Source organism: Mustelus asterias, chromosome 9 (assembly GCF_964213995.1).
Source record: "Mustelus asterias chromosome 9, sMusAst1.hap1.1, whole genome shotgun sequence".
Classification (NCBI taxonomy): Eukaryota; Metazoa; Chordata; class Chondrichthyes; order Carcharhiniformes; family Triakidae; genus Mustelus; species Mustelus asterias.
In genome coordinates, this window is record NC_135809.1 from 68,016,242 (window position 1) to 68,042,010 (window position 25,769).

General features: G+C 51.2%; 1 protein-coding gene across 1 annotated transcript in view; it reads left to right on the plus strand.

Moving 5' to 3' along the window:
• Positions 1 to 17,760, plus strand: part of LOC144499237 (myosin-binding protein C, cardiac-type-like) — a 146,172-nt gene extending 128,412 nt beyond the window's left edge. Inside the window, exons 4-10 of the mRNA XM_078221356.1 lie at positions 98 to 293; positions 5,694 to 5,833; positions 6,935 to 7,094; positions 7,667 to 7,803; positions 8,372 to 8,558; positions 9,578 to 9,621; positions 17,373 to 17,760. Of these exons, the coding sequence (XP_078077482.1) occupies positions 98 to 293; positions 5,694 to 5,833; positions 6,935 to 7,094; positions 7,667 to 7,803; positions 8,372 to 8,558; positions 9,578 to 9,585 (828 nt within the window). The 3' untranslated portion in view covers positions 9,586 to 9,621; positions 17,373 to 17,760. The remainder of the gene's footprint in view (positions 1 to 97; positions 294 to 5,693; positions 5,834 to 6,934; positions 7,095 to 7,666; positions 7,804 to 8,371; positions 8,559 to 9,577; positions 9,622 to 17,372) is intronic.
• The last annotated feature ends 8,009 nt before the right edge of the window (positions 17,761 to 25,769 follow it).

Below are 25,769 nucleotides of genomic sequence, written 5' to 3' on the forward strand. Positions count from 1 at the left end.
ATATGCAGATTGCAAGGCATCTTGTTCCAATGCAAACTGGAAGCTCCCATTTGCTGACACTCTCCAACATTAATCTCTCCTGATATTCATTGAGCAGGGTAAACCCCGACCAGTGGTCACCTGGCTGAAGGATGAACAGCCCCTCAATCTGAAGAGTATTACTATCCGGAATAGCGACACAGACACCATCTTCTTCATCCGGAAAGCAGAACGCACACACTCAGGCTCTTACCAACTGCAAGTGCAGATCGAGAACACCAAAGACACCGCCAGTATCCACATCCAGGTCATAGGTAAGGGAATGTCAAAGACAGCATATTGTGATAATAACAGAGTGGTCGTGATGGGAGATTTTAATTTCCCAAATATCGATTGGAATATCCCTTGGGTAAGGGGTTTAGATGGGGAGGAGTTTGTTAGGCGTGTTCAGGGGGGCTTCCTGACACAGTATGTGGATAAGCCTACAAGAGGAGAGGCTGTACTTGATTTGATATTAGGGAATTAACCTGGGCAGGTGTCAGATCTCTCAGTGGGAGAGCATTTTGGGGATAGTGATCAGAACTCTATCTCCTTTACACTAGCATTAGAGAGAGATAGGATCAACCGAGCTAGGAAAGTGTTTATCTGGAGTAAGGGCAACTATGATGCTATTAGGCAGGAAATTAGAGGCATAAATTGGAAGGAGGTTTTCTCAGGGAAATGTACGGATGAAATGTGGCAAATTTTCAAGGAAATTTTGTCTGCAGCTCTGCACGGCAATGTTCCGGTGCGACAGGGGAGTTATGGTAGGTTACAGGAACCGTGGTGCATGAAAGCTGTAACGGATTTAGTCAGGAAGAAAAGAAAAGCCTACAAAAGGTTCAGGGAGCTAGGTAATGTTAGAAATCTAGAAGAGTATACGACTAGTAGGAAGGAACTAAAGAGGGAAATTAGAAGAGCCAGGAGGGGACATGAGAAGGCCTTGGCAGACAGGATAAAGGAAAACCCCAAGGCATTCTACAAGTATGTGAAGAGCAAGAGGATAAGATGTGAAGAGTAGGACCTATCAAATGTGACGGTGGGAAAGTCTGTATTGAATCGGTTGAAAAAGCAGAGGTACTCAATGAATACTTTGCTTCAGTATTCACAGTGGAAAATGATCTTGGTAGTTGCAGTACAGACTTGCAGTGGACTGAGAAGATTGAGCATGTGGGCATTAGGAAAGAGGATGTGTTGGAGCTGTTGAAAAGCATCAAGTTAGATAAATCGCCAGGACCGGATGGGATGTACCCCAGGTTACTGTGGGAGGCGAGGGAAGAGATTGCTGATCCTCTGGCGATGATCTTTGCGTCGTCAATGGAGACGGGAGAGGTTCCGGAGGATTGGAGGATGGCGGATGTGGTTCTGTTATTCAAGAAAGGAAGAAGAGATTGCCCAGGAAATTATAGACCAGTGAGTCTAACCTCAGTGGTAGGTAAGTTGATGGAGAAGATCCTGAGAGGCAGGATTTATGAACATTTGGAAAGGAATAGTATGATCAGAAGTAGCCAGCACAGCTTTGTCCGAGGCAGATCATCCCTTACGAGTCTGATTGAGTTTTTTGAAGACTTAGACGAGGGAAGAGTGGTAGATGTGGTTTATATGGATTTCAGTAAGGCGTTTGATAAGGTGCCCCATGCAAGGCTTATGGAGAAAGTGAAGGGGCATGGAATTCAAGGGGACATTGCTATGTGGATTTAGAACTGGCTTGCCCACAGAAGGCAAAGAGTGGTTGTAGATGGGTCTTTTTCAGAGTGGAGGTTGGTCACCAGTGGGGTGCCCCAGGGATCTGTTCTGGGACCCTTGCTCTTTGTGATTTTTATAAATGACCTGGATGAGGAAGTGGAGGGATGGGTTGGCAAGTTTGTTGATGACACAAAGGTTGGAAGTGTTGTGGATAGTGTAGAGGGATGTCAGCAGTTGCAACGAGACATAGATAAGATGCAAGACTGGGTGGAGAAGTGGCAGATGGACTTCAACCCAGATAAGTGTGTGGTGGTTCATTTTGGCAGGTCGAATAGGATGGAAGAATATAATATTAAGGGTAAGACGCTTCGCAGTGTGGAAGAACAGAGGGATCTTGGGGTCCGGGTTCATAGGGCACTCAAAGCGGCGTCGCAGGTGGAGGCTGTGGTTAAGAAGGCGTATGGATTACTGGCCTTCATCAATAGAGGAATTGAGTTTAGAAATCGGGAGATAATGCTGCAGTTGTATAGGACCCTGGTCAGACCCCACCTGGAGTACTGTGCCCAATTCTGGTCGCCTCATTACAGAAAGGATGTGGAAGCCATAGTACAGGTGCAGAGGAGATTTACGAGGATGTTGCCGGGATTAAGTGGTATGCCTTATAAGGATAGGTTGAGAGAGCTAGGTCTATTCTCCTTGGAGAGGCGAAGGATGGGAGGTGACCTGATAGAGGTGTATAAGATGTTGAGAGGTATTGATAGAGTGGATTCTCAGAGGCGTTTACCCAGGGCTGAAATGGTTGTCACGAGAGGTCACAGGTTTAGGGTGCTGGGATGTCAGGGGTAAGTTTTTCACTCAGAGGGTGGTGGGTGTGTGGAATCGGCTGCCGGTAGTGGTGGTGGAAGCGGATTCGATTGAGTCTTTTAAGAGACTTTTGGATAGGTTTATGGAGGTTCGTAAGATACAGGGTTATAGATGAGTCTAGAAGGTAAGGAAATTGTTCGGCGCAACTGGTGGGCCGAAGGGCCTGTTTGTGCTGTAGCTTTTCTATGTTCTATAACAATTTCAACCCAGCATAGAATCACCCACTATACTGTCCCCATCAAACACTCCCAGGAGAGGTACTGCACGGGGTTAGAACATAGAACATAGAAAGCCACAGCACAAACAGGCCCTTCGGCCCACAAGTTGCGCTGATCATATCCCTACCTCTAGGCCTATCTATAGCCCTCAATCCCATTAAATCCCATGTACTCATCCAGAAGTCTCTTAAAAGACCCCAACGAGTTTGCCTCCACCACCACCGACGTCAGCCGATTCCACTCACCCACCACCCTCTGAGTGAAAAACTTACCCCAGACATCTCCTCTGTACCTACCCCCCAGCACCTTAAACCTGTGTCCTCTCGTAGCAACCATTTCAGCCCTTGGAAATAGCCTCTGAGAGTCTACCCTATCCAGACCTCTCAACATCTTGTAAACCTCTATCAGGTCACCTCTCATCCTTCGTCTCTCCAGGGAGAAGAGACCAAGCTCCCTCAACCTATCCTCATAAGGCATGCCCCCCAATCCAGGCAACATCCTTGTAAATCTCCTCTGCACCCTTTCAATGGCTTCAACATCTTTCCTGTAATGAGGTGACCAGAACTGCGCGCAGTACTCCAAGTGGGGTCTAACCAGGGTCCTATAAAGCTGCAACATTATCTCCCGACTCCTAAACTCAATCCCTCGATTAATGAAGGCTAGTACGCCGTACGCCTTCTTGACCGCATCCTCCACCTGCGAGGCCGATTTAAGAGTCCTATGGACCCGGACCCCAAGGTCCTTCTGATCCTCTACACTGCTAAGAATGGTACCCTTCATATTATACTGCTGCTTCATCCCATTGGATCTGCCAAAATGGATCACTACACACTTATCCGGGTTGAAGTCCATCTGGTTAGATACAGAGTAAATCTCCCTCTACACTGTCCCCATCAAACACGATGTGGAGATGCCGGCATTGGGATGAGCACAGTAAGAAGTCTCACAACACCAGATTAAAGTCCAACAGGTTTATTTCCCAGGACAGGTACAGCACAGGGTTAGATACAGAATAAAGCTCCCTCCATACTGTCCCCATCAAAGTCTCCCAGGACAGGTGCAACACGGAGTTAAATACAGAGTAAAGCTCCCTCTACACTGTCCCCATCAAACACTGTAAGAAGTCTCACAACACCAGGTTAAATCCCAATAAGTTTATTTGGCAGCACTAGCTTTCGGAGCCTCAAGCTCCTTCTTCAGGTGAGTGAGGACTTGTGTTCACAAACAGGGCATCATGGCTCCCATCAAACACTCCCAGGACAGGAATATTTGAATGATCTGTGTACCTGTTTGTGCTATTTAAAGATCCGTGCACCTGTTCGGGACATGTAGATGATCTGTGTACCTGGATCCCTCCTCCCTGTTCTCTCCTCGTGTGGATCGCCTGACATCTGTCTACATTGAAATCCATTTGCTACAGTTTTGTCTGTTCACTTAATATATTATACCTTTGTAACTTTATACTTCAATCCCGCTGCTGATATTGCTGCCTATCTTTGTGTCATTAATTAATTAGGGTATGTGGCTTTCTATCCAATCAGCTAAGTTCGTAAATATCATGAATAGTTGAGGCCCCAACGCAGTTTCTAGTGGGACCCCACCAGTCACATTCTGACAATGAGAGTTCCTGTCCATTATCCTTACTCTCTGACTCCCAGCACTCAGCTAATTCAAGAACAAAAGAACAAAGAACAATACAGCACAGGAACAGGCCCTTCGGCCCTCCAAGCCCGCGCCGCTCCCCGGTCCAGGATTGAATCCTGAATCCAGGATCCTCGCCCAATTTTCCAGCCTATCTACATACTAATATCCTATCCCCGAGCTGTCCCTCACAGCTATGATGCACAACCTATTAACTCACCCCTACCCCCCCATTCCAGACCATGTGATCTCCAGGGAGAGGCGAAAACCCAGAGTGAAAACCCCAGGGCCAATATGGGGAAAAAAAAATCTGGGAAATTACTCTCCGACCCCTTGAGGCGATCGAAACAAGTCCAGGAGATCACACTGGCCCTGATCGGAAAATGCTTCCCAACCCTATTCATTTCAAAAATTCCTAAACACATTCAATTGGGAGCCGAGTTGCAGAGCAGTGGAAACGATGTTTGGATAAAACTTTGCTCAGATTCCATGTGAAGTGTTGTGTTCAGTTTTAGACACACTTCAGGAAGGAGATATCATGTTTAGAACGGGCTATAACGAAGGTTCACTAAAATGGTACTGGGGCTGGAAAGGTTAAATTGATAGGACAGGCTGTCGGGGGTAGATGCCTAGCCTCTGAGTATAGAAGATTCAGAGATGATCAGATTGAGGTATTTAAGGTGATCCAAGTTATTCATGAGGCAGATAGTGAGAAACTTTATACTGAGGGGCAAGTCCAGAACAAGGTAGGTAACAATTTAAAATGAGATAGAAAGAGTTAAGATCCAGATCAGCCTGGCTTAATTGAATGGTAGGACAGCCTCGAGGGGCTGAATGGTCTCATCCTGTTCTCATGCATTCCAATGGGAGGTTCAGTACATGTTCAATACAGAGTAAAGCTCCTGCAATACTGAGTGTAATCCCTTCTGTCTCAGTGCCCCTCGCTGAATGATCCTCAACATCTCCCTCATTCCCTCCTCCATACCATTCACTTCCCCCCACTGAGTGATCCTCACTATCTCCCTCACTCCCTCCTCCATACCATTCACCTCCCCTCACTGAGTGATCCTCACTATCTCCCTCACTCCCTATCCCATACCATTCACCTCCCCCCACTGAGTGATCCTCACTATCTCCCTCACTCCCTCCTCCATACCATTCACCTCCCCTCACTGAGTGATCCTCACTATCTCCCTCACTCCCTATCCCATACCATTCACCTCCCCTCACTGAGTGATCCTCACTATCTCTGATTTGCTCTCTCAGACAAACCGGGCCCCCCCGTCAATGTGAAGATTGGTGAGGTGTGGGGAGTGAATGTGGCTCTCTCCTGGCTGCCCCCCAAGGATAATGGGAACTGTGAAGTCACCGGATACACTGTCCAGAAGGCCGACAAGAAGACCATGGTAAGAATGAGGAAGTGTGGGGGCGGGGGTGTGAGAGGGAGTGAGGGGCAATAAGGGAGTGAGGGTGAGTGAAAGGGAATGAGGGAGTGAGGGGGAGGGTATTGAGGGAATGAGGGAGTGAGGGGGAATGAGCAAGTGAGGGGGAGGGTATTGAGGGGAATGAGGGAGTGAGGGGGAATGAGGGAGTGAGGAGAGGGTGAATAAGGGGGATTGAGGGAGAGGGTGAGTGAGGGGGAGGGTGAGTGAGGATGAATGAGGAGTGAGGGGGAGAGCGAATGAGTAGGAGGGTGACTAAGAGGGAATGAGGGAGTGAGGGGGAGGGCAAGTGAGGGGGAAGGTTAGTGAGGGTGAATAAAGGGGAAAGGGGGAATGATGGGAGGAAGAGAGGGAGTGGGGGAGATAGTAAGGGGTATAACTGGGGGGGGATTGGTAGCTCGCAGGAGAGAAGGGGATGTGAGGGGGAGAGCAAAAAGGGGGTAAAGGGGAGCGAGAGAAATTGAGAAGGGGAGAAGGAGGGGGAGGGGGCGTGAGTGGGCACAAAGGAGGAGAGGGCGAGTAAGCAGGTTTGGGGATGCAGGAAGGAGTGTGGTTGTGGGAGGGTTTCCACGGGCAGGGAGGAAGAGGGGGTGGATAAGGTGAGAGGAGGGGGGGAAAGGAGAGCCTATTCAATCTTGGGGAAGTGGTGATGCACTGAATTGATGTTTGTTGCTGGATTCGGTTCAATTCAAATTATTAAATCATCCAGAACTGAGAATGAGGACCGGGGTGAAAGATGGGATCTTGTGGGGATTCTGCTGGGATCTTGTGGGGATTCTGCTGGGTTCCCCAGTCCTAATGCTTCAACCTTTAGCATGTTGGAAATTCTGCTGCTTCTGTTCAATCTTTCTTTACCTCGGCCCCTCTTTCTAACTCTCGATTTCTCTCTCACATCCTTCCTGCGTGACATTCTTTCTGTTTCTCTTTCTTTCTTTCACTCTCTCTCTGTCCCCTTTGTCTCTCCCTTTCCCTCCTGATCACCAACCACCCCCTTCATCCCCCCTTCCTTTCCCTCACCATTATTCCCCCACCATACCCTCCCCTCTGCACTGTGTGATAATTCAGGAGTGGTTCACGGTGTATGAACACTACCGTCGTGCTCAGTGCTCTGTGTCAGAACTGGTTGTGGGGAATGAATATTTCTTCCGAGTCTTCACTGAGAATATGTGCGGCCTGAGTGATGAGGCTTGCCTGTCCAAGGACAGCGTTTACATCCAAAAGCCAGGTAAGCCACAACCCTATCATCCAGGCAGGGATCATGAACAGTGATTGGGAGCTGATTTCCTGCGGTGGAGGCTCTGAAATAAGTTGTAGACACTCCTCAGAGAACACTAATCACAGAGCATGCTTTGGGTCTCGTGTTTCCAGATAAGAAACTGTAATGCAATGGGGAGGGGTTGTCACTGGAGCACAAGATTTGTGATCATTCATTCCCCATTATAAACTCTGTCTTTATTAATGTATCTTTTGTATGTCAACATTTCTAATGAAGATTGCCAATGGAAAGCTGTCACGCTGTAGTTTACACCCTCCAGGCAGTGGTGGCACTCAGCCTTTTGTTAAACTAGGATGGGGGACTCTTGCTCCAAGGGTGGTGGGTCTATAAAGATCGCCAGTGTGTAGTGAAGGTACCGTCAGATTAATCGCTCCACCCACCAGCCTATCGACAGCTGAAAGGGAGCTGAGGGGAGAGGCAATTGCAGGGGTCAAAGAGTATGTTGCAGGCTGGCTGGGGAGAGAGGAAAGGGTGTAGGTACCTGCGGGTTCTAACTCTGCCTTTTTTGGTGAATTTGGCAGGAACAGAGTACAAGCCACCCAGCTACAAGCAACATGACTTCACAGAGCCACCCAAGTTCACACGCCCACTGATCAATCGGTCAGTAATTTGTGGGTACAATACCACCCTGAGCTGTGCACTGAGAGGCAGCCCCAAGGTAATATTCACCATCAGCAGCCAGCAACTCAGTCAGTCAAATTTGAAAGACCAGTCTTATTAAACTCTCTCTCTCCGTCCCAATGTCTACCTCCCCTCTCTCTCTTTCTCTCTCTCCCTCCTTCCCCTCTCTCTCTCTCTCTCTCCCTCCTTCCCCTCTCTCTCTCTCTCTGCCCCAATCTCTTCCTCCCCCCCCTTTATTTCTCTTCCTCCCTCTCAATCTCTCCCTCCCCGTGTCTCCTTCATTACATCTCAATCTCTGCCTCCTGTCTCTCTCTACCTCTATGTCTCTTCATTTCATCTGAATTTATCCCTTTCCATCTCTCACTTTTTCTATCCACCTCTCACACTCTCACTCTCTTGGTCTTGCCCTCCTCTTTTTCTCTCTCTCCCTTCCTTCACTCTTGCCCTACCTCACCCTGATTCTCTCCCCTTCCTTCTGTGTGTCTCTTTCCTACTGTCTCCCTCCCACTCATTCCCTCCCTCTCTGCCTTTTTCTCTCCCTCTCCCACCAACTATTCTGTTTTCCCCTTTTTCATTCCCTTTGTCTCATTCCCCTGTTCTTCCAGCCCAAGGTGATATGGTACAAGAACCAGATTGACCTGTCTGCTGATCCACGTTACAGAATGTTCAGTAACCAGGGGGTGTTGACCCTGGAGATTCGCAAACCGTGCTCCATTGATGCCGGGATCTATAGCTGCCAGGCCACCAACCTCCTGGGAGAGGCCAAAAGCGACTGTAGACTGGAGGTTCGAGGTAAGTGGGAGTGGGGTTCACACTTGGCTCAGTTTGAGCAAATCCATGTGGAAGTACAGAGTGAATTTCTGCAGCTACTCCCATTCCATTAGTACATTCCAAAACAATTCATTGCTAATTGAGTACTTCTGATATCTAAATACATGCAAACAGAGCATGGCCAGTAATTTGTTGTATGGATAGTGAGGATGAGCAACGCAGAACTGCCTCAATACTGACCCTGTGACAGTGCAGCACCCCCTCAGTACTGACCCTCTGACAGTGCAGCACTCCCTCAGTACTGACCCGCTGACAGTACAGCACTCCCTCAGTACTGACCCTCTGACAGTGCAGCACTCCCTCAGTACTGACCCTCTGACAGTGCAGCACTCCCTCAGTACTGACCCTCTGACAGTGCAGCACTCCCTCAGTACTGACCCTCTGACAGTGCAGCACTCCCTCAGTACTGACCCTGTGACAGTGCAGCACTCCCTCAGGACTGACCCTGTGACAGTGCAGCACTCCCTCAGTACTGACCCTCTGACAGTGCAGCACTCCCTCAGTACTGACCCTGTGACAGTGCAGCACTCCCTCAGTACTGACCCTCTGACAGTGCAGCACTCCCTCAGTACTGACCCTGTGACAGTGCAGCACTCCCTCAGTACTGACCCTCTGACAGTGCAGCACTCCCTCAGTACTGACCCTGTGACAGTGCAGCACTCCCTCAGTACTGACCCTCTGACAGTGCAGCACTCCCTCAGTACTGACCCTCTGACAGTGCAGCACTCCCTCAGTACTGACCCTCTGACAGCGCAGCACTCCCTCAGTACTGACCCTCTGACAGTGCAGCACTCCCTCAGTACTGACCCTCTGACAGCGCAGCACTCCCTCAGTACTGACCCTCTGACAGTGCAGCACTCCCTCAGTACTGACCCTCTGACAGTGCAGCACTCCCTCATGCATCTTGGTGCTCACTCTTCCTATACTGATGCCCTATGTGAATGCTGATCATTCATTAGTCCCTGTTTTCTCCCTTACAGTGTCCTAGGAGTGCTGTCCCCCACTCCCCATGCAAGGTCCAGAGGTAAGCTTCAACATTTTGGAGGGACAGAAGGAGAGTGGGAAAAGGGGGAGGAAAGAGCGGATGGACACATTGTGGGAGGATTTTGCGATTATGATGTATATGTACCTTTAAGCAGCCTTACCTTAAACCGCTGTCAGTATTACCACCTGAACAAGATGTGTTGTAGTTGTCCCATAACTGTGTGTTCAGTCTACTCACGGCAGTCTCCCAGTGAACATGCTTTCTATATAGTCCTGTCTTCAAATAAACATTATTTCATCAGACCTGGTGTATAATTCCCACCTCTGGGACAAATCGTGGTATGTAACTGAAGGAGGAAGAGATTGGAAGACAAAATAGTAAGAAGTTGCATTTATATGCAACTTCTATGCGAAGTTGCTCGGGTCACTGTCTGTGCGGAGTTTACACATTCTCCTCGTGTCTGCGTGGGTTTCCTCCGGGTGCTCCGGTTTCCTCCCACAGTCCAAAGATGTGCGGGTTAGGTTGATTGGCCAGGTTAAAAATTGCCCCTTGTGTAGGTTAGAGGGATTAGCGGGTAAATATGTGGGGGTAGGGCCTGGGTGGGATTGTGGTCGGTGCAGACTCGATGGGCCGAATGGCCTCCTTCTGCACTGTAGGGTTTCTATGATTTCTATGATTCTATATATCGTCCTGATATACAAAAAAGAACCATATCAAACTAAACTAGCCACCAAACAAGAGATGTAGGGAATGAAGAAGGGTGTGGGGGTTGGGGAGGGTGTGGCAGTGTGGGGATGTGTGGGAGTGAGGGGGGTAGGGAGTGAGGGAAGGTACAAGGGGAGTGTATAAAGCTGAGGGAGGATTTTGGGTGAGAGAAGTTATGGGGGAGAGGGTATTTGGGGAGAGGGTATGAAGGGGAGAGAAGATATGGAGGGAGAGTATTGGGGAAAGAGGGTAGAGGGTTAGAGGCTATTGGAGAGGGTACTGGGAGGGAAAAGATATTGGGGGAGAGAGGGTCCTGGGGAAGAGATTGGGGAGGGAGAGAGGTACAGAGAGAGGGTATTGGGGAGGGAGGGTATGGTGGGAAAGAGGATATTGATGGTGAGGGAGGGAATTGGAGGGAGCGTACGAGAGTGTTGGGCAGCGTCGGGGAGCCATGCATCAGAGTGCCGAGCGTGGGGGGGGGTGCCGAGCGTCAGGGAGTGTAGGAGGGCTGCGAGGAATGTGTTGGAGGAGTTCAGTCTCGGCATAACAATGATATGAATACAAGTTTCAACAGCAGGTAAACCGACAGGGTGTACGTGGTCCGCTGACGTTACAGGGGTGGGACGAGGCAGTGATACTGAAGCATAGAGATCAGTTAGGAAACTCATTTTCAGGTGAAATATGACTCCAAGGTTGTGAAGAAGCTGGATCAGTCTCAGGTGAGTTACCAGGGAGAAGGAACTGAGTTTGGAGCCCCAACATGATCATCCTAAAGGAAGGTTTGAATGGAGCTAAATGAAGCAGGAATGTTATCTTCTGGATATGTGGTCACCTTGATCACAGTGACAATTCAGGGAGGAGACAGGGAGATAACATGGCCTTTTAGAGTCATAGGGCCCGATTTTACCATTTTCATTCTAAGTGCTGAATCTGGGCGTAACTTGGAGATCTGCTTTCAGGTGCCCCCATACGCTCTCAGCCATCTCCAGTCCCATTCGCGCTGTGGGCGGGGCTTAGCGCGGCCGAAATGATCGGAGCTCTGAACTGCGCATGCGCATTTTGAAAAAAAATTGACTAAGAGCGCCCGTGTCAGATCGCTCCCGGGCCGCAGGAAGCGGAGAAAGTGGCCCAGGAGCGAAAATCGGGAGCGAGGGTGCACACACACATCACTGTCCCCCTAATCCACCCCCTCCCCCCCCCACTACCCACACACATCACTGTCCCCCTTATCCACCCCCTCCCCCCCCCCCACTACCCACACACATCACTGTCCCCTTATCCACCCCCTCCCCCCCCCACTACCCACACACATCACTGTCCCCCTAATCCACCCCCTCCCCCCCCCCCACTACCCACACACATCACTGTCCCCCTTATCCACCCCCCCACTGCCCACACACATCACTGTCCCCCTTATCCACCCCCCCACTGCCCACACACATCACTGTCCCCCTTATCCACCCTCCCACTGCCCACACACATCACTGTCCCCCTTATCTACCCCCCCACTGCCCACACACATCACTGTCCCCCTTATCCACCCCCTCCCCCCCCACTGCCCACACACATCACTGTCCCCCTTATCTACCCCCCCACTACCCACACACATCACTGTCCCCCTTATCCACCCCCTCCCCCCCCCCCACTACCCACACACATCACTGTCCCCTTATCCACCGCCCCCCCCACTACCCACACACATCACTGTCCCCCTAATCCACCCCCACCCCCCCTCACTACCCACACACATCACTGTCCCCCTTATCCACCCCCTCCCCCCCTCACTACCCACACACATCACTGTCCCCCTTATCCACCCCCTCCCCCCCTCACTACCCACACACATCACGGTCCCCCTAATCCACCCCCTCCCCCCCTCACTACCCACACACATCACTGTCCCCCTTATCCACCCCCTCCCCCCCTCACTACCCACACACATCACGGTCCCCCTAATCCACCCCCTCCCCCCCTCACTACCCACACACATCACTGTCCCCCTAATCCACCCCCTCCCCCCCTCACTACCCACACACATCACTGTCCCCCTAATCCACCCCCTCCCCCCCTCACTACCCACACACATCACTGTCCCCCTAATCCACCCCCCCACTACCCACACACATCACTGTCCCCCTAATCCACCCCCTCCCCCCCCCACTACCCGCACACATCACTGTCCCCCTAATCCACCCCCTCCCCCCCTCACTACCCACACACATCACTGTCCCCCTAATCCACCCCCTCCCCCCCTCACTACCCATACACATCACTGTCCCCCTAATCCACCCCCTCCCCCCCTCACTACCCACACACATCACTGTCCCCCTAATCCACCCCCTCCCCCCCTCACTACCCACACACATCACTGTCCCCCTAATCCACCCCCTCCCCCCCTCACTACCCATACACATCACTGTCCCATTATCCACCGCCCCCCTCACTACCCACACACATCACTGTCCCATTATCCACCGCCCCCCCCACTACCCACACACATCACTGTCCCCCTAATCCACCCCCCCCCCACTACCCACACACATCACTGTCCCCCTAATCCACCCCCCCCCACTACCCACACACATCACTGTCCCCCTAATCCACCCCCCCCCATTACCCACACACATCACTGTCCCCCTAATCCACCCCCCCCCCACTACCCACACACATCACTGTCCCCCTTATCCACCCCCTCCCCCCCCCACTACCCACACACATCACTGTCCCCTTATCCACCCCCTCCCCCCCCCCACTACCCACACACATCACTGTCCCCTTATCCACCTCCTCCCCCCCTCACTACCCACACACATCACTGTCCCCTTATCCACCTCCTCCCCCCCTCACTACCCGCACACATCACTGTCCCCTTATCCACCTCCTCCCCCCCTCACTACCCGCACACATCACTGTCCCCTTATCCACCTCCTCCCCCCCTCACTACCCACACACATCACTGTCCCCTTATTCACCCCCTCCCCCCCCTCACTACCCACACACATCACTGTCCACTTATCCACCCCCCCCACAACCCACACACATCACTGTCCCCCTTATCCACACCCGCCCCCACGACCCACACACATCACTGTCCCCCTAATCCACCCCCCCACTACCCACACACATCACTGTCCCCCTAATCCACCTCCTCCCCCCCCACTACCCGCACACATCACTGTCCCCCTTATCCACCCCCTCCCCCCCCCACTACCCGCACACATCACTGTTCCCCTTATCCACCCCCTCCCCCCCCACTACCCACACACATCACTGTCCCCCTTATCCACCGCCCCCCCCCCACTACCCACACACATCACTGTCCCCCTTATCCACCGCCCCCCCCACTACCCGCACACATCACTGTCCCCCTTACCACCCCCTCCCCCCCCCCCCACTACCCGCACACATCACTGTTCCCCTTATCCACCCCCTCCCCCCCCACTACCCACACACATCACTGTCCCCCTTACCCACCCACCCATTACCCACACACATCACTGTCCCCCTTATACTCCCCCCCTACTCACACACATCACTGGCCCCCTAATCCACACCCCCCCCACTACCCACACACATCACTGTTCCCCTTATCCACCCCCTCCCCCCCCACTACCCACACACATCACTGTTCCCCTTATCCACCGCCCCCCCCACTACCCACACACATCACTGTCCCCCTTACCCACCCCCCCACTACACACACACATCACTGTCCCCCTTACCCACCCACCCATTACCCACACACATCACTGTCCCCCTTACCCACCCACCCATTACCCACACACATCACTGTCCCCCTTATACTCCCCCCCCTACTCACACACATCACTGGCCCCCTAATCCACCCCCCGCCACTACCCACACACATCACTGTTCCCCTTATCCACCCCCTCCCCCCCCCCACTACCCACACACATCACTGTTCCCCTTATCCACCGCCCCCCCCCCCCACTACCCACACACATCACTGTCCCCCTTACCCACCCCCCCACTACCCAGACACATCACTGTCCCCCTTACCCACCCACCCATTACCCACACACATCACTGTCCCCCTTATACTCCCCCCCTACTCACACACATCACTGGCCCCCTAATCCACCCCCCCCCCCCACTACCCACACACATCACTGTCAGCCTTATACACCCCCCCACTACCCACACACATCACTATCCCCCTTATCCAACCCCTCACTACCCACACACATCACTGTCCCCCTTATACACCCCCCTACTCACACACATCACTGTCCCCCTAATTCACCCCCCCCACTATCCACACACATCACTGTCCCCCTAATCCACCCCCCCCCCACTATCCACACACATCACTGTCCCCCTAATCCACCCCCCCCACTATCCACACACATCACTGTCCCCCTAATCCACCCCCGCCACTATCCACACACATCACTGTCCCCCTAATCCACCCCCCCCCCCACCCACACACATCACTGTCCCCCTAATCCACCCCCCCCACCCACGCACATCACTGTCCCCCTTATCCAACCCCCCACTACCCACACACATCACTGTCCCCCTAATCCACCCCCACTACCCACACACATCACTGTCCCCTTATCCACCCCCCCACTACCCACACACATCACTGTCCCCCTAATCCACCCCCACTACCCACACACATCACTGTCCCCTTATCCACCCCCCACTACCCACACACATCACTGTCCCCCTTATCCACCCACCCACTACCCATACACATCACTGTCCCCTTATCCATCCCCCCCCACACTACCCACACACATCACTGTCCCCTTATCCACCCACCCACTACCCACACACATCATTGTCCCCATATCCACCCACCCACTATCCACACACATCACTGTCCCCTTATCCACCCACCCACTACCCATACACATCACTGTCCCCCTTATCCACCCCCCCACACTACCCAGACCAATCGCCACCCCTGCCCCCCTCCCCACCAATCACCCGCAGAGTGGTAGCGGACCCCCCTGCCCCCCCCACCAGAGATCCATCTGCCCCCCACCAGAGATCCTACTGCCCCCCCCACCAGAGATCCATCAGCCCCCCCACCACCAGAGATCCATCTGCCCCCCCCCCACCAGAGATCCTGCTGCCCCCCCCCCCCCCACCCAGTGAGCAATCGGGCCTCCCCCCCCACCCCGAGATACATCTTACCCGCCTCCCTCCTCCCCCCCCAGAGAATGATCTGGCCTCACTCTCCCCCCCCCCCCCCCCGAGAACTAGAGAATGGTCTGGCCTCACCCCCCCCCACGCATACCACAATCTGGCCTCACTCTCCCCCCCCCCCCGAGAACTAGAGAATGGTCTGGCCTCACTCACCCCGCCCCCCCCCCCCCCCCGACAATGAACTGGCCTCACTCTCTCCGCCCCCCCCCTCCCCCGCCCCCAGAGAATGGTCTGGCCTCACTCCCCCTCGCCTCCAGAGGAACATCTGACCCGCCTCCTCCTCCCTCCCCACCAGACAACAATCAGCCCTCCCCCCCCACCACCAGACAACGGTCAGAGCCCTCTCCCCCACCCCCCCCCCCCCCCCTGCCGCAGAGATACATCTGACCCACCTCCTCCTCCTCCTCCCCCCCCCGCAACAAACCAGGCAACGGTCTGACCTCACTCCCCTCCTCCCCCCCCCCCAACCAGAGAATGATCTGACCCGCCTCCCTCCGCCCCCCACCACTGATCTGAGTCAGGGAGCTGTTGGAAACACTGAACGCGCGCTTCAGAAGCTGGAGCGTCCATTTCAGACTTTAATTTAGCAGGTCCATTACGGTTCCAGATTGGCAAACGCGCTGGTAAAGGGGGAAATGCTGATAAAGTTGGGCGGGCAGTTCGCCGTTGCACCCGTTTTGGGCGCGAATGGAATCGCCGCCATTCCCGAGTTTCGATAAAGTGGCAATCTGCGCGGATGTGGGTGCGGATCGCGTTAATGGCTTCAAACCCGACTTTAACACGTTTTCGCGCCCGCAATGGTAAAATCGGGCCCATAGAGTCATAGAGGTTTACAGCATGGAAACAGGCCCTTCGGCCCAACTTGTCCATGTCGCCTTTTTTTTAAACCCCTAAGCAAATCCCAATTGCCCGCATTTGGCCCATATCCCTCTATACCCATCTCACCCATGTAACTGTCTAAATGCTTTTTAAAAGACAAAATTGTACCCGCCTCTACTACTACCTCTGGCAGCTTGTTCCAGACACTCACCACCCTCTGGGTGAAAAGATTTGCCCCTCTGGACACTTTTGTATCTCTCCCCTCTCACCTTAAACCTATGCCCTCTAGTTTTAGACTCCCCTGCCTTTAGGAAAAGATATTGTCTATCTAGCTGCTCTGTGTACCTCATTATTTTATAGACCTCTATAAGATCACCCCTCAGCCTCCTACACTCCAGAGAAAAAAGTCCTCTCCTTATAATTCAAACCATCAAGTCCCGGTCGCATCCTAGTAAATCTTTTCTGCACTTTCTAGTTTAATAATATCCTTTCTATAATAGGGTGACCAGAACTGCACACAGTATTCCAAGTGTGGCCTTACCAATGTCTTGTACAACTTCAAGACATCCCAACTCCTGTATTCAATGTTCTGACCAATGAAACCAATCATGCTGAATGCCTTCTTCACCACTCTGTCCACCTGTGACTTCACTTTCAAGAAGCTATGAACATGTACCCCACCTCTCTTTGTTCTGTAACTCTCCCCAGTGCCCTACCATTAACTGAGTAAGTCCTGCTCTGGTTCAATCTACCAAAATGCATCACCTCGCATTTATCTAAATTAAACTCCATCTGCCATTCATCAGCCCACTGGCCCAATTGATCAAGATCCCGTTGCAATCGGAGATAGCTTTCTTCACTGTCCACTATGCCACCAATCTTGGTGTCATCTGCAAACTTACTAACCATGCCTCCTATATTCTCATCCAAACCATTAATATAAATGACAAATAACAGTGGACCCAGCACTGATCCCTGAGGCACACCGCTGGTCACAGGGCTCCAGTTTCTTCAAAATAAAACTTCCACATAAACACTGCCCATCAATGCCTGATCTCAGTCTGAATGATCTTTGTTTTTGATTTCAGCCCTGGCTGAGGCTGCAGTAATCAGCATTAACAAGAGAAGGAATATGTTGAACCTCAGCCAAGCATTCAGTCTCAGAGTTCGTGGGTCATTCCTAGAGTTGTCCAGCATCACTCTGTTCTGAAATTCTCATGTGTTTGTTTTTTAGAACCTGCTGTGAATGTCTGATATTACTGGGATCACTGCATAGTCATCTTTATTGCATGGTTATGTGTTGTGTGAACCTTTATTTTGTAATTAGCCCAGCACCCACTGAGCATGAGCCTACGCTGACTGGCTATAGAGGAGGTTGCACTGCGAGATTCCTCCTGTTTCTAGGTGCATCCAGCTTTACTCTGCGTGTACTCAATTGTAAAAACCTTGTCCTTCGCACTGAAATAAAGAAATTGCCGACCAGGACTGGAGCATGTATGATTATTAAAGACACCCCTCATTCTCTTCTTCATCTCTCACTCTCACTCAATGAAATCCCATCACGGTCTAGACTCTGTAATCTCCTCCAGCCTATGAGATCAGGGCTGGGATTCTCCCAACAAAAATCTAAGTTCCCAACGTGCAGGAAAACGGGAGCTTTTCCCACCGTTTTTTTAGCGTAATTACCAGAGTGAATCTCTGACACCCTGAGCACTGCAGAGTGTTTAAAGTTTGGTTATTATTGTCACAAGTAGGCTTACATTAACACTGCAATGAAGTTGCTGTGAAAATCCCCTAATCGCCACGCTGTTTGGGTACACGGAGGGTGAATTTAGCATAGCCAGTGCACCTATCACGCACATCTTTCAGACTGTGGAAGGAAACTGGACACCCTGGAGGAAACCCACGCCGACACGGGGAGAACGTGCTGACCCTACACAAGCTGGGAATCGAACCTGGGTCTCTGGCACTGTGAGGCAGCAGTGCTAACTACTGTGCCACCACTAACCTCAGCAGGATTCAATCTGGTAAATAGTGGATGGGGCCTAATCCCACCCAAGAGACCAGCAATATAGCACGGAGCGGGCCACTGCCCATGCGCTGATCTGTCAGCGTGGAGATCAGTGCATGCGCAGTGTCTTTCCCCCCCTCCCCCCCACATTGCCAGCCTCCCAATCGCAGGCTAGCTCTGCAACACCCCCGGATTGATGGCCTTCCAACCCCACCAACCGTCCGATCGCTGGCTTCCTGGACCTCTCCTCGGCAACCTCTCTCTCCCTCAACAATCCCGACCCCCTCCCTCCCCCACCGCTCCTTTTGCAGAATGGCCTCTTCCTTCCAGTTGGATCAGAGCATCTATTCCCCGTTAGTGGGAAGCAGTCGTAACCGCCGCTGGAGGGAACCACTTTTGGTGGGGGAGGGGAGATGCTAGCGGGCCCGGAGAATACCGTCCTGGACCCGCTAATCATATTGAAATCCTGATTTCAATGCGATAATCAGTGCCGCACTGATTTCCGGCACGTTGCTGATTACACTAAAAAAAAGCACCTGGGAGACTCGCAACCGGTTGCTTTGCTGGTATCCCACGGAGCAGCGCAGCGGGCTGGGAGAATCTCAGTCCAGATGTTCATTACCACTTCCAGAGAACAGTCTAAGGCGCAGTTGTTACCATTTTCTGAGGAAGGGAGGGAGTGAGGGCTATCGGGGCTGACCATCGGGGTGGGGGGGGGGGGTGATGCCCCACTTAGTAAAGCTGGATTCTGGGTGCCGTGTAGTCGCACTCTCAGTATAAATCCCTGCTGAAAATCACCAACTGAAGCACAACAAAGTTAGATCCTAAAACTAGGAATGAGAGCATCTGCTCTTCATTTAATGTCATCAATGTGAGGTGGTATTTTTATACTCTGCCCCTATTAATAAAGCCTAGAATATTGTATAAAAGCAAATTACTGCGGATGCTGGAATCTGAAACAAAAACAGAAAATGCTGGAAAATCTCAGCAGGTCTGACAGCATCTGTGGAGAGAGAATAGAGCCAACGTCTCGAGTCTGGCTGAAGTCAGCTTTGATGAACAGTCATCCAGACTCGAAGCATTAGTTCTGTTCTCTCTAGAACACTCTATGCTTTATTGACCGCTCTCTCAAGCTGTCCTGCCACCTTCAATGATTTATAAACATATCACTCCATGTCCCTCTGCTCCTGCACCCTCTTTAAGATTTATCCCTTTTTTTAATATTGTCTCTCTGGATTTTTGTATCAAAATGGCTCACACTTTTCTGCATTTCATTTTATCTGCCAGTTGTCTAGCCATTCCACCAATCTGTTTGCCTGAAGTATGACACTGACAGTATCCTCCTGACAGTTAGCAATACTTCCAAGTTCTTTGTCGCCTGCAGATTTGGAGTTTGTGCACTTTATGTCAAGGTCTAGGTTATTATTAGAGTAAGTTTCTGTTATCCACCCACTGTACCAATGGAGATTTGTGTGTCGGGTCTGTTTTTTTTGACAGGACATGTCTTTTGTCCCTCTGAAGCTGGTGCCAACACTCGTTGCTGAGTTCACGGCTCCCTGTAAATCCCACTCTCACACAATCATTAATATCGTCACAGTCATGGGTAGTTGTTATCTGGGGCATGCCTTCAGTCCCCCTCTCTCACTGTTTGCAGATTCATGTGACTCCCGTGCTGCTCATGAGTCCTCAACACTCACATCACCACAAATCACCGAGCCACTTACTGATTAGGAACTTTCTGACTGAATGAAAATGAGAAATTCAGCTTACATCTTCGCTGAGCAGCATTTTTGATTAACCAGCACCTCCTTTTTCTCGATCATGCTGGATAACAGAAATATTACAGTACATAATCCCAGCATTGATCCTCTGCGGACATCACTATAAACCTCCCTCCCTCAAGTCTGAAAAATAATTGTCCACCGTCACTTTCTGCTTCCAATCACTCAGCCAATTTTCTATTCATTCTGCCACTTCCCCTTTCATTCCATGGGCTTCAGCTTTGCTGACAAGCCTGTTATGTGGCACTTGATTCAATATCCATAGACACACATCCACCTCATTACCTCCTCACCTGGCCCATGCTGGGACCAGTACCTTGGTGAATTATGTGACGAGGGACTGTGAATAGCTTGGGGGGTTGAATGGAGAGAAGTGCTCATGTGAAGGGAGATTTGGAAAGTTCACGAGGCAATGATGGTAAACAGAGTGTGACCAGAATTGACGCAGCGTACAAACATAAGTGTACACCAGCAAATATGATCAGAATGGGGAAAACGGCTTTAAGCTGACAGAGAGGGAGAAGAGTTCAGGTGCAATGAGATTTACGAATCCCAAGGTAAACATTGAGGCAATAGAAAAGGATATCGATGTAGGTAGAAGTTGAGTGGGACAGGAAGGGGCAGAGAGTTAATAGTGCATCAGCAAATAAGGTCCATGGAGGGAATATTAGTAAAAGAATAAAATCAAAGTCACTTTATCTGAATGTGTGATGCATTCACAATTAGGTCGAGGACCTGGTGCACAAATTAAGAAAAATGGTTTAGTTCTAATCATCCTCAAAGTGACAAAGTTAGAAGGTGAGTAAGGCTGAAAAATAAATATTCCAGAATACATAGTAATTTGAAAAGAGAGGCAGAACGGAAATGGAGCAGGAGTAACTGTGACAATATAATATACGGATATTTGTAAGAAATGAATTTGGCTCAGAAAATCAGGAAATAGAAGCAGTATGGGTGAAGATTAAGAATATTAATGGTCAGAAAATGCTGATGGCAGTGGTTTTCTTGGCCTCCTAACAATCTTTATACTATTGGACAGAACATTAAACAATATATTCATATATTATTGAAATACATTACAACAGCAATGTAATAATTGTGTGGGATTTCATCTTCATATAGACTGGACCAATCAATAAGCAAAAGATTTCTGGAAGATGAGTTTGTAGAATGCTTTTGTGATGATTTCTTGGAGCAATATCTTGTGGAACCGATTAGGAATGAAGTTATTTCAGATCTACTATTGGGAAATGATGTACGGCTGGTTATTAATCTCATAGTAAAAGAGCCACTGGAAAATCATGCTCATAATACAACTGAATTCCATATTAAATTTGAAAATGACATTCTCCAAACATAAACAAGAATCTTAAACTTATACAAAGACAATTACACAGGTATGAGTGGAAAGTTGGCTAGGGTTGATTGGGTAAATTGACAATAATGTATGGCAGCAAATAAACTGTGGGAAACATTGAAAGAAACAATTTAAAATGTTCAACAAAAATACATTCCATTGAAAAAAAACTCAGCGAGAAAGATCCAACTGTGGTTTACAAAGGTGATTATTGAAATGAAATTAGATTAAAAGAAAGTGCTTATGATGCTGAAAATAAGTCTAAGGATTAGGTGTGTTTTATAAACACGCAAAGGGCCACCAAAAAATTGATTTAAAAAGGAAAAGAACATGAGAGGTGATGCGCGTTGTCATACACGAGGCTTGATACTCGGGAAATAAAGGCTTTTATTTACTGTAACAAAGCAGCTAACAATTATATACACGATCCCAGACTGAGGGGCTCCAGCCAGAGCAGGGACCTTAAGACCTCTCCCAGGAGGCGGGGCCCGACTGGGATGTACCACAACACTACAATACAAAGGTGTAACAACCCCACCCTAACCCAACAGCAACATATGTACATACTTGTAGGACTGGCCAGACCCTGGCTCAGTACTATCCAGTGGGAACCAACGATGGTTCACCACATTCACCCCTCCTTTGAAAACAAAGGCCGGCGGGGTACAAAAACAGAATAATTTGTCATCAGTTTATAAGTTCAGACGGTCAGGGGGACCGCACCGTCGTTGTGACCTCCTCAATACCGGTGGTGACACCGGAGTAGGCACTTGCGGTGGCGTTCTCCCCAAGGCGATGTCCAGCTGTTCCTCCACAGACTCACAGGCCGGTTGACCCTGAGGTGACGGTAATCCATGGAGTCCCGACACGCCCTGAAGTGCGACCAACCTCTGGACTCAGGCCAGCTGTGCACGGGAGTAAAAGGGTTAAGCAATGGTCCCGATGCTGCCCGCGCCGTGTCCGGGGGGGAAACAAGAGTTAAGGGGTTTGTAACAGGGGGTATGGGAGTGACAGGGGTTGCTACGTCCCCTGCGGGCGCCAGGTCTCGGATCGAGACTGTGTCCTCTCGCCCATCAGGGTATGCCACATAGGCATACTGAGGGTTGGCGTGGAGGAGATGGACCTGTTCGACCAACGGGTCGGACTTGCGGGCCCTTACATGTCGCCGCAGGAGGACAGGTCCTGAGTACGTCAACCAAGACGGTAATGAGGTCCCCGAGGAAGACTTCCGAGGGAATGAAAACATCCTCTCATGGGGAGTAGCATTGGTTGCCGTACACAGGAGGGAGCGAATAGAATGGAGCACATCAGGGAGCACCTCTTGCCAACGGGAGACTGGAAGGCTTTTTGACTTCAACGCCAGTAAGACAGCCTTCCAGACTGTAGCATTCTCACGTTCCACCTGTCCGTTACCCCTAGGGTTGTAGCTCGTGGTCCTACTAGAGGCAATCCCGTATGAGAGCAGGTATTGCCTCAAGTCATCGCTCATGAACGACGAGCCCCTGTCGCTGTGAATGTAGCTGGGGTACCCGAACAGGGTAAAGAGATCACGGAATGCCTTGATAACCGTAGCAGCGGATGTATCAGAGCAGGGAACAACAAAAGGGAATCTAGAGTACTCGTCAATGATGTTGAGGAAGTACACATTCCGATCTGTTGAGGGAAGGCCCTTAAAATCGACACTCAGTCTCTCGAAGGGACAAGTGGCCTTGACTAAATGTGCCCGGTCAGGTCGGTAAAAGTGCGGTTTGCATTCCGCGCATACCCGACAGCTTCTTGTTATGGACCTGACGTCCTCCACCGAGTAAGGCAGGTTGCGGGCTTTTATAAAGTGGTAGAGCCGAGTGACCCCAGGATGGCATAGGTCATTATGGAGAGCCTGCAAACGGTCCTCCTGTATACTGGCGCATGTTCCACGCGAGAGGGCATCCGAGGGCTCATTGAGTTTCCCTGGACGATACATGATCTCATAGTTATAGGTGGAGAGTTCAATTCTCCACCGCAAGATCTTGTCATTCTTGATCTTGCCCCTCTGCGTGTTGTTAAACATGAACGCCACGGACCGCTGGTCCGTGATCAGGGTGAACCATTTTCCCGCCAAGTAATGGCGCCAGTGCCTGATGGCCTCCACAATGGCCTGGGCCTCCTTTTCCACCGCTGAATGCCGGATTTCGGGGCCTTGGAGGGTGCGGGAAAAAAGTGCGACGGGCCTGCCCGCCTGGTTAAGTGTGGCGGCCAGGGCGAAATCAGATGCATCGCTTTCCACCTGAAAAGGGATGGACTCATCAACAGCGCGCATCGTAGCTTTCGCGATGTCGGCTTTTAATATATCGAAGGCCAATCGGGCCTCTGGCGTTAGGGGAAAAGTAGTGGACTTAATGAGCGGACGGGCTTTGTCCGCGTAATTGGGAACCCACTGCGCATAATAAGAGAAGAAGCCTAAGCATCTTCTCAGTGCTTTTGCACTAGCAGGCAAGGGAAGTTCAGAAAGGTCTGGATCAGGGCCAATGACCCCGTTTTCCACCACGTATCCTAGGATGGCTAAACGGCGCGTACGAAACACACACTTCTCCCTGTTGTAGGTCAGGTTCAGGCGAGATGCAGTGCGTAGGAAATTCAGGAGATTCGTGTCATGGTCCTGCTGGTCATGGCCGCAGATGGTGACATTATCCAGGTACGGGAAGGTAGCCCGCAGCCCGTTCCGGTCCACCATTCGGTCCATAGCACGTTGGAAGACCGAGACCCCATTTGTGACACCAAAGGGAACCCTGAGAAAGTGATACAAGCGACCATCCGCCTCAAAACCCGTGTATTGTCGGTCCTCTGGGCGAATGGGGAGTTGGTGGTAGGCAGACTTGAGGTCTATGGTGGAGAACACCCGGTACTGCGCAATCTGATTGACCATATCAGATATGCGCGGGAGTGGATACGCATCCAGCTGCGTGTATCAATTAATGGTCTGACTATAGTCAATGACCATCCGGGGTTTGTTCCCGCTCTTGACCACCACGACCTGCGCTCTCCACGGACTAGCGCTGGGTTGTATGATCCTTTCTTTGAGGAGCCGCTGAACCTCAGATCGAATGAAGATCCGATCCTCAGCGCTCTATCGCCTACTCTTAGTCGCAATGGGCTTGCAGCCTGGCACAAGATTCTGGAACAGGGAGGGTGTGGTGATCTTCAGCGTCGAGAGGCTACAGGCGGGGCGCGTTGGGCAATTTGGAGGCTGCTGTTCTCCCACCGAAAGTGAAGGGAGTGGCCCACCGTACTGTAGGGTTACACTCCTCAAGTGGACCATGAAGTTAAGTCCGAGAAGTATTGGCGCGCAAAGGTGCGGCAACACTAGGAGCTTGAAACGCTCGTAAACTGTGCCTTGCACCGTTAAAGTTACCACGCAACTCCCTAGCATGGTGACAGACCGGGACCTCGATGCCATAGAAATTGTCTGTTTGACAGGTTGAATCCGGACTCCACACCGCTTCACAGTGTCTGGGTGGATAAAGCTCTCAGTGCTCCCGCTGTCAAATAGACAATAAATCAAGTGGTCATTTACCTGGATGTTCATCATAGATTTGTCAAGTCTATGAGGCTTGGCCTGGTCCAGGATGATCGACGCCACCGTTGGTTCATGAGCGCCACTGCAGGCAGCTGAAATCGACGAGGATGACCCCTGCTGGTCGTCCGCGGTCGGTGCCGACCAACATGGCCGCTCCCATAGGTCGCACGTGGGTGATGGCGCCAAACTCAGCGACCCCTGGTGGTCACACATCTCCGACTCTGTCGACTGTAATGGCGTCGTCCTGGCCTCGCACGTGGACGAAACCCTCGATGATTTCGACGACGAAGAACCGGACTCTGAGGAATCGCAGGCCGCACTGCTGTTCCTAGATTTAGATCGGCACACTTTCGAATAGTGCCCCTTCTTACCGCAGGCGGAGCACAACACAGCTTTAGCGGGACACCGTTGCCGAGTATGCTTCGCTCCCCCACAGAAGTAACACCGCGGGCCGCCCGGAGCTGCTGCCGTCGTCTGGCCCAAGTGTGAGCACGCCATTACGCAGCATTTCGAACCCGAGGGACGAGGAGGGATTGGCGACTGCTCCTGCCACGTTGTCTCCACGTGGTCTTCAGGATACAATACTAAGCTTTTGGAGGCCGTCTCCAGCATCTCCGCTAGCTCGATTGCCTGGGTAAGGTCAAGGTTACCTTTCTCTAATAGTTTAAGTCGAATGTACGACGAACCGACTCCCGCCACAAACGCATCTCGGGCGAGGTCGTTCATGCTCTGCTCAGCCGACACAGCTTTGCAGTTACAGCCCCTGGCTAGAGCTGTAGG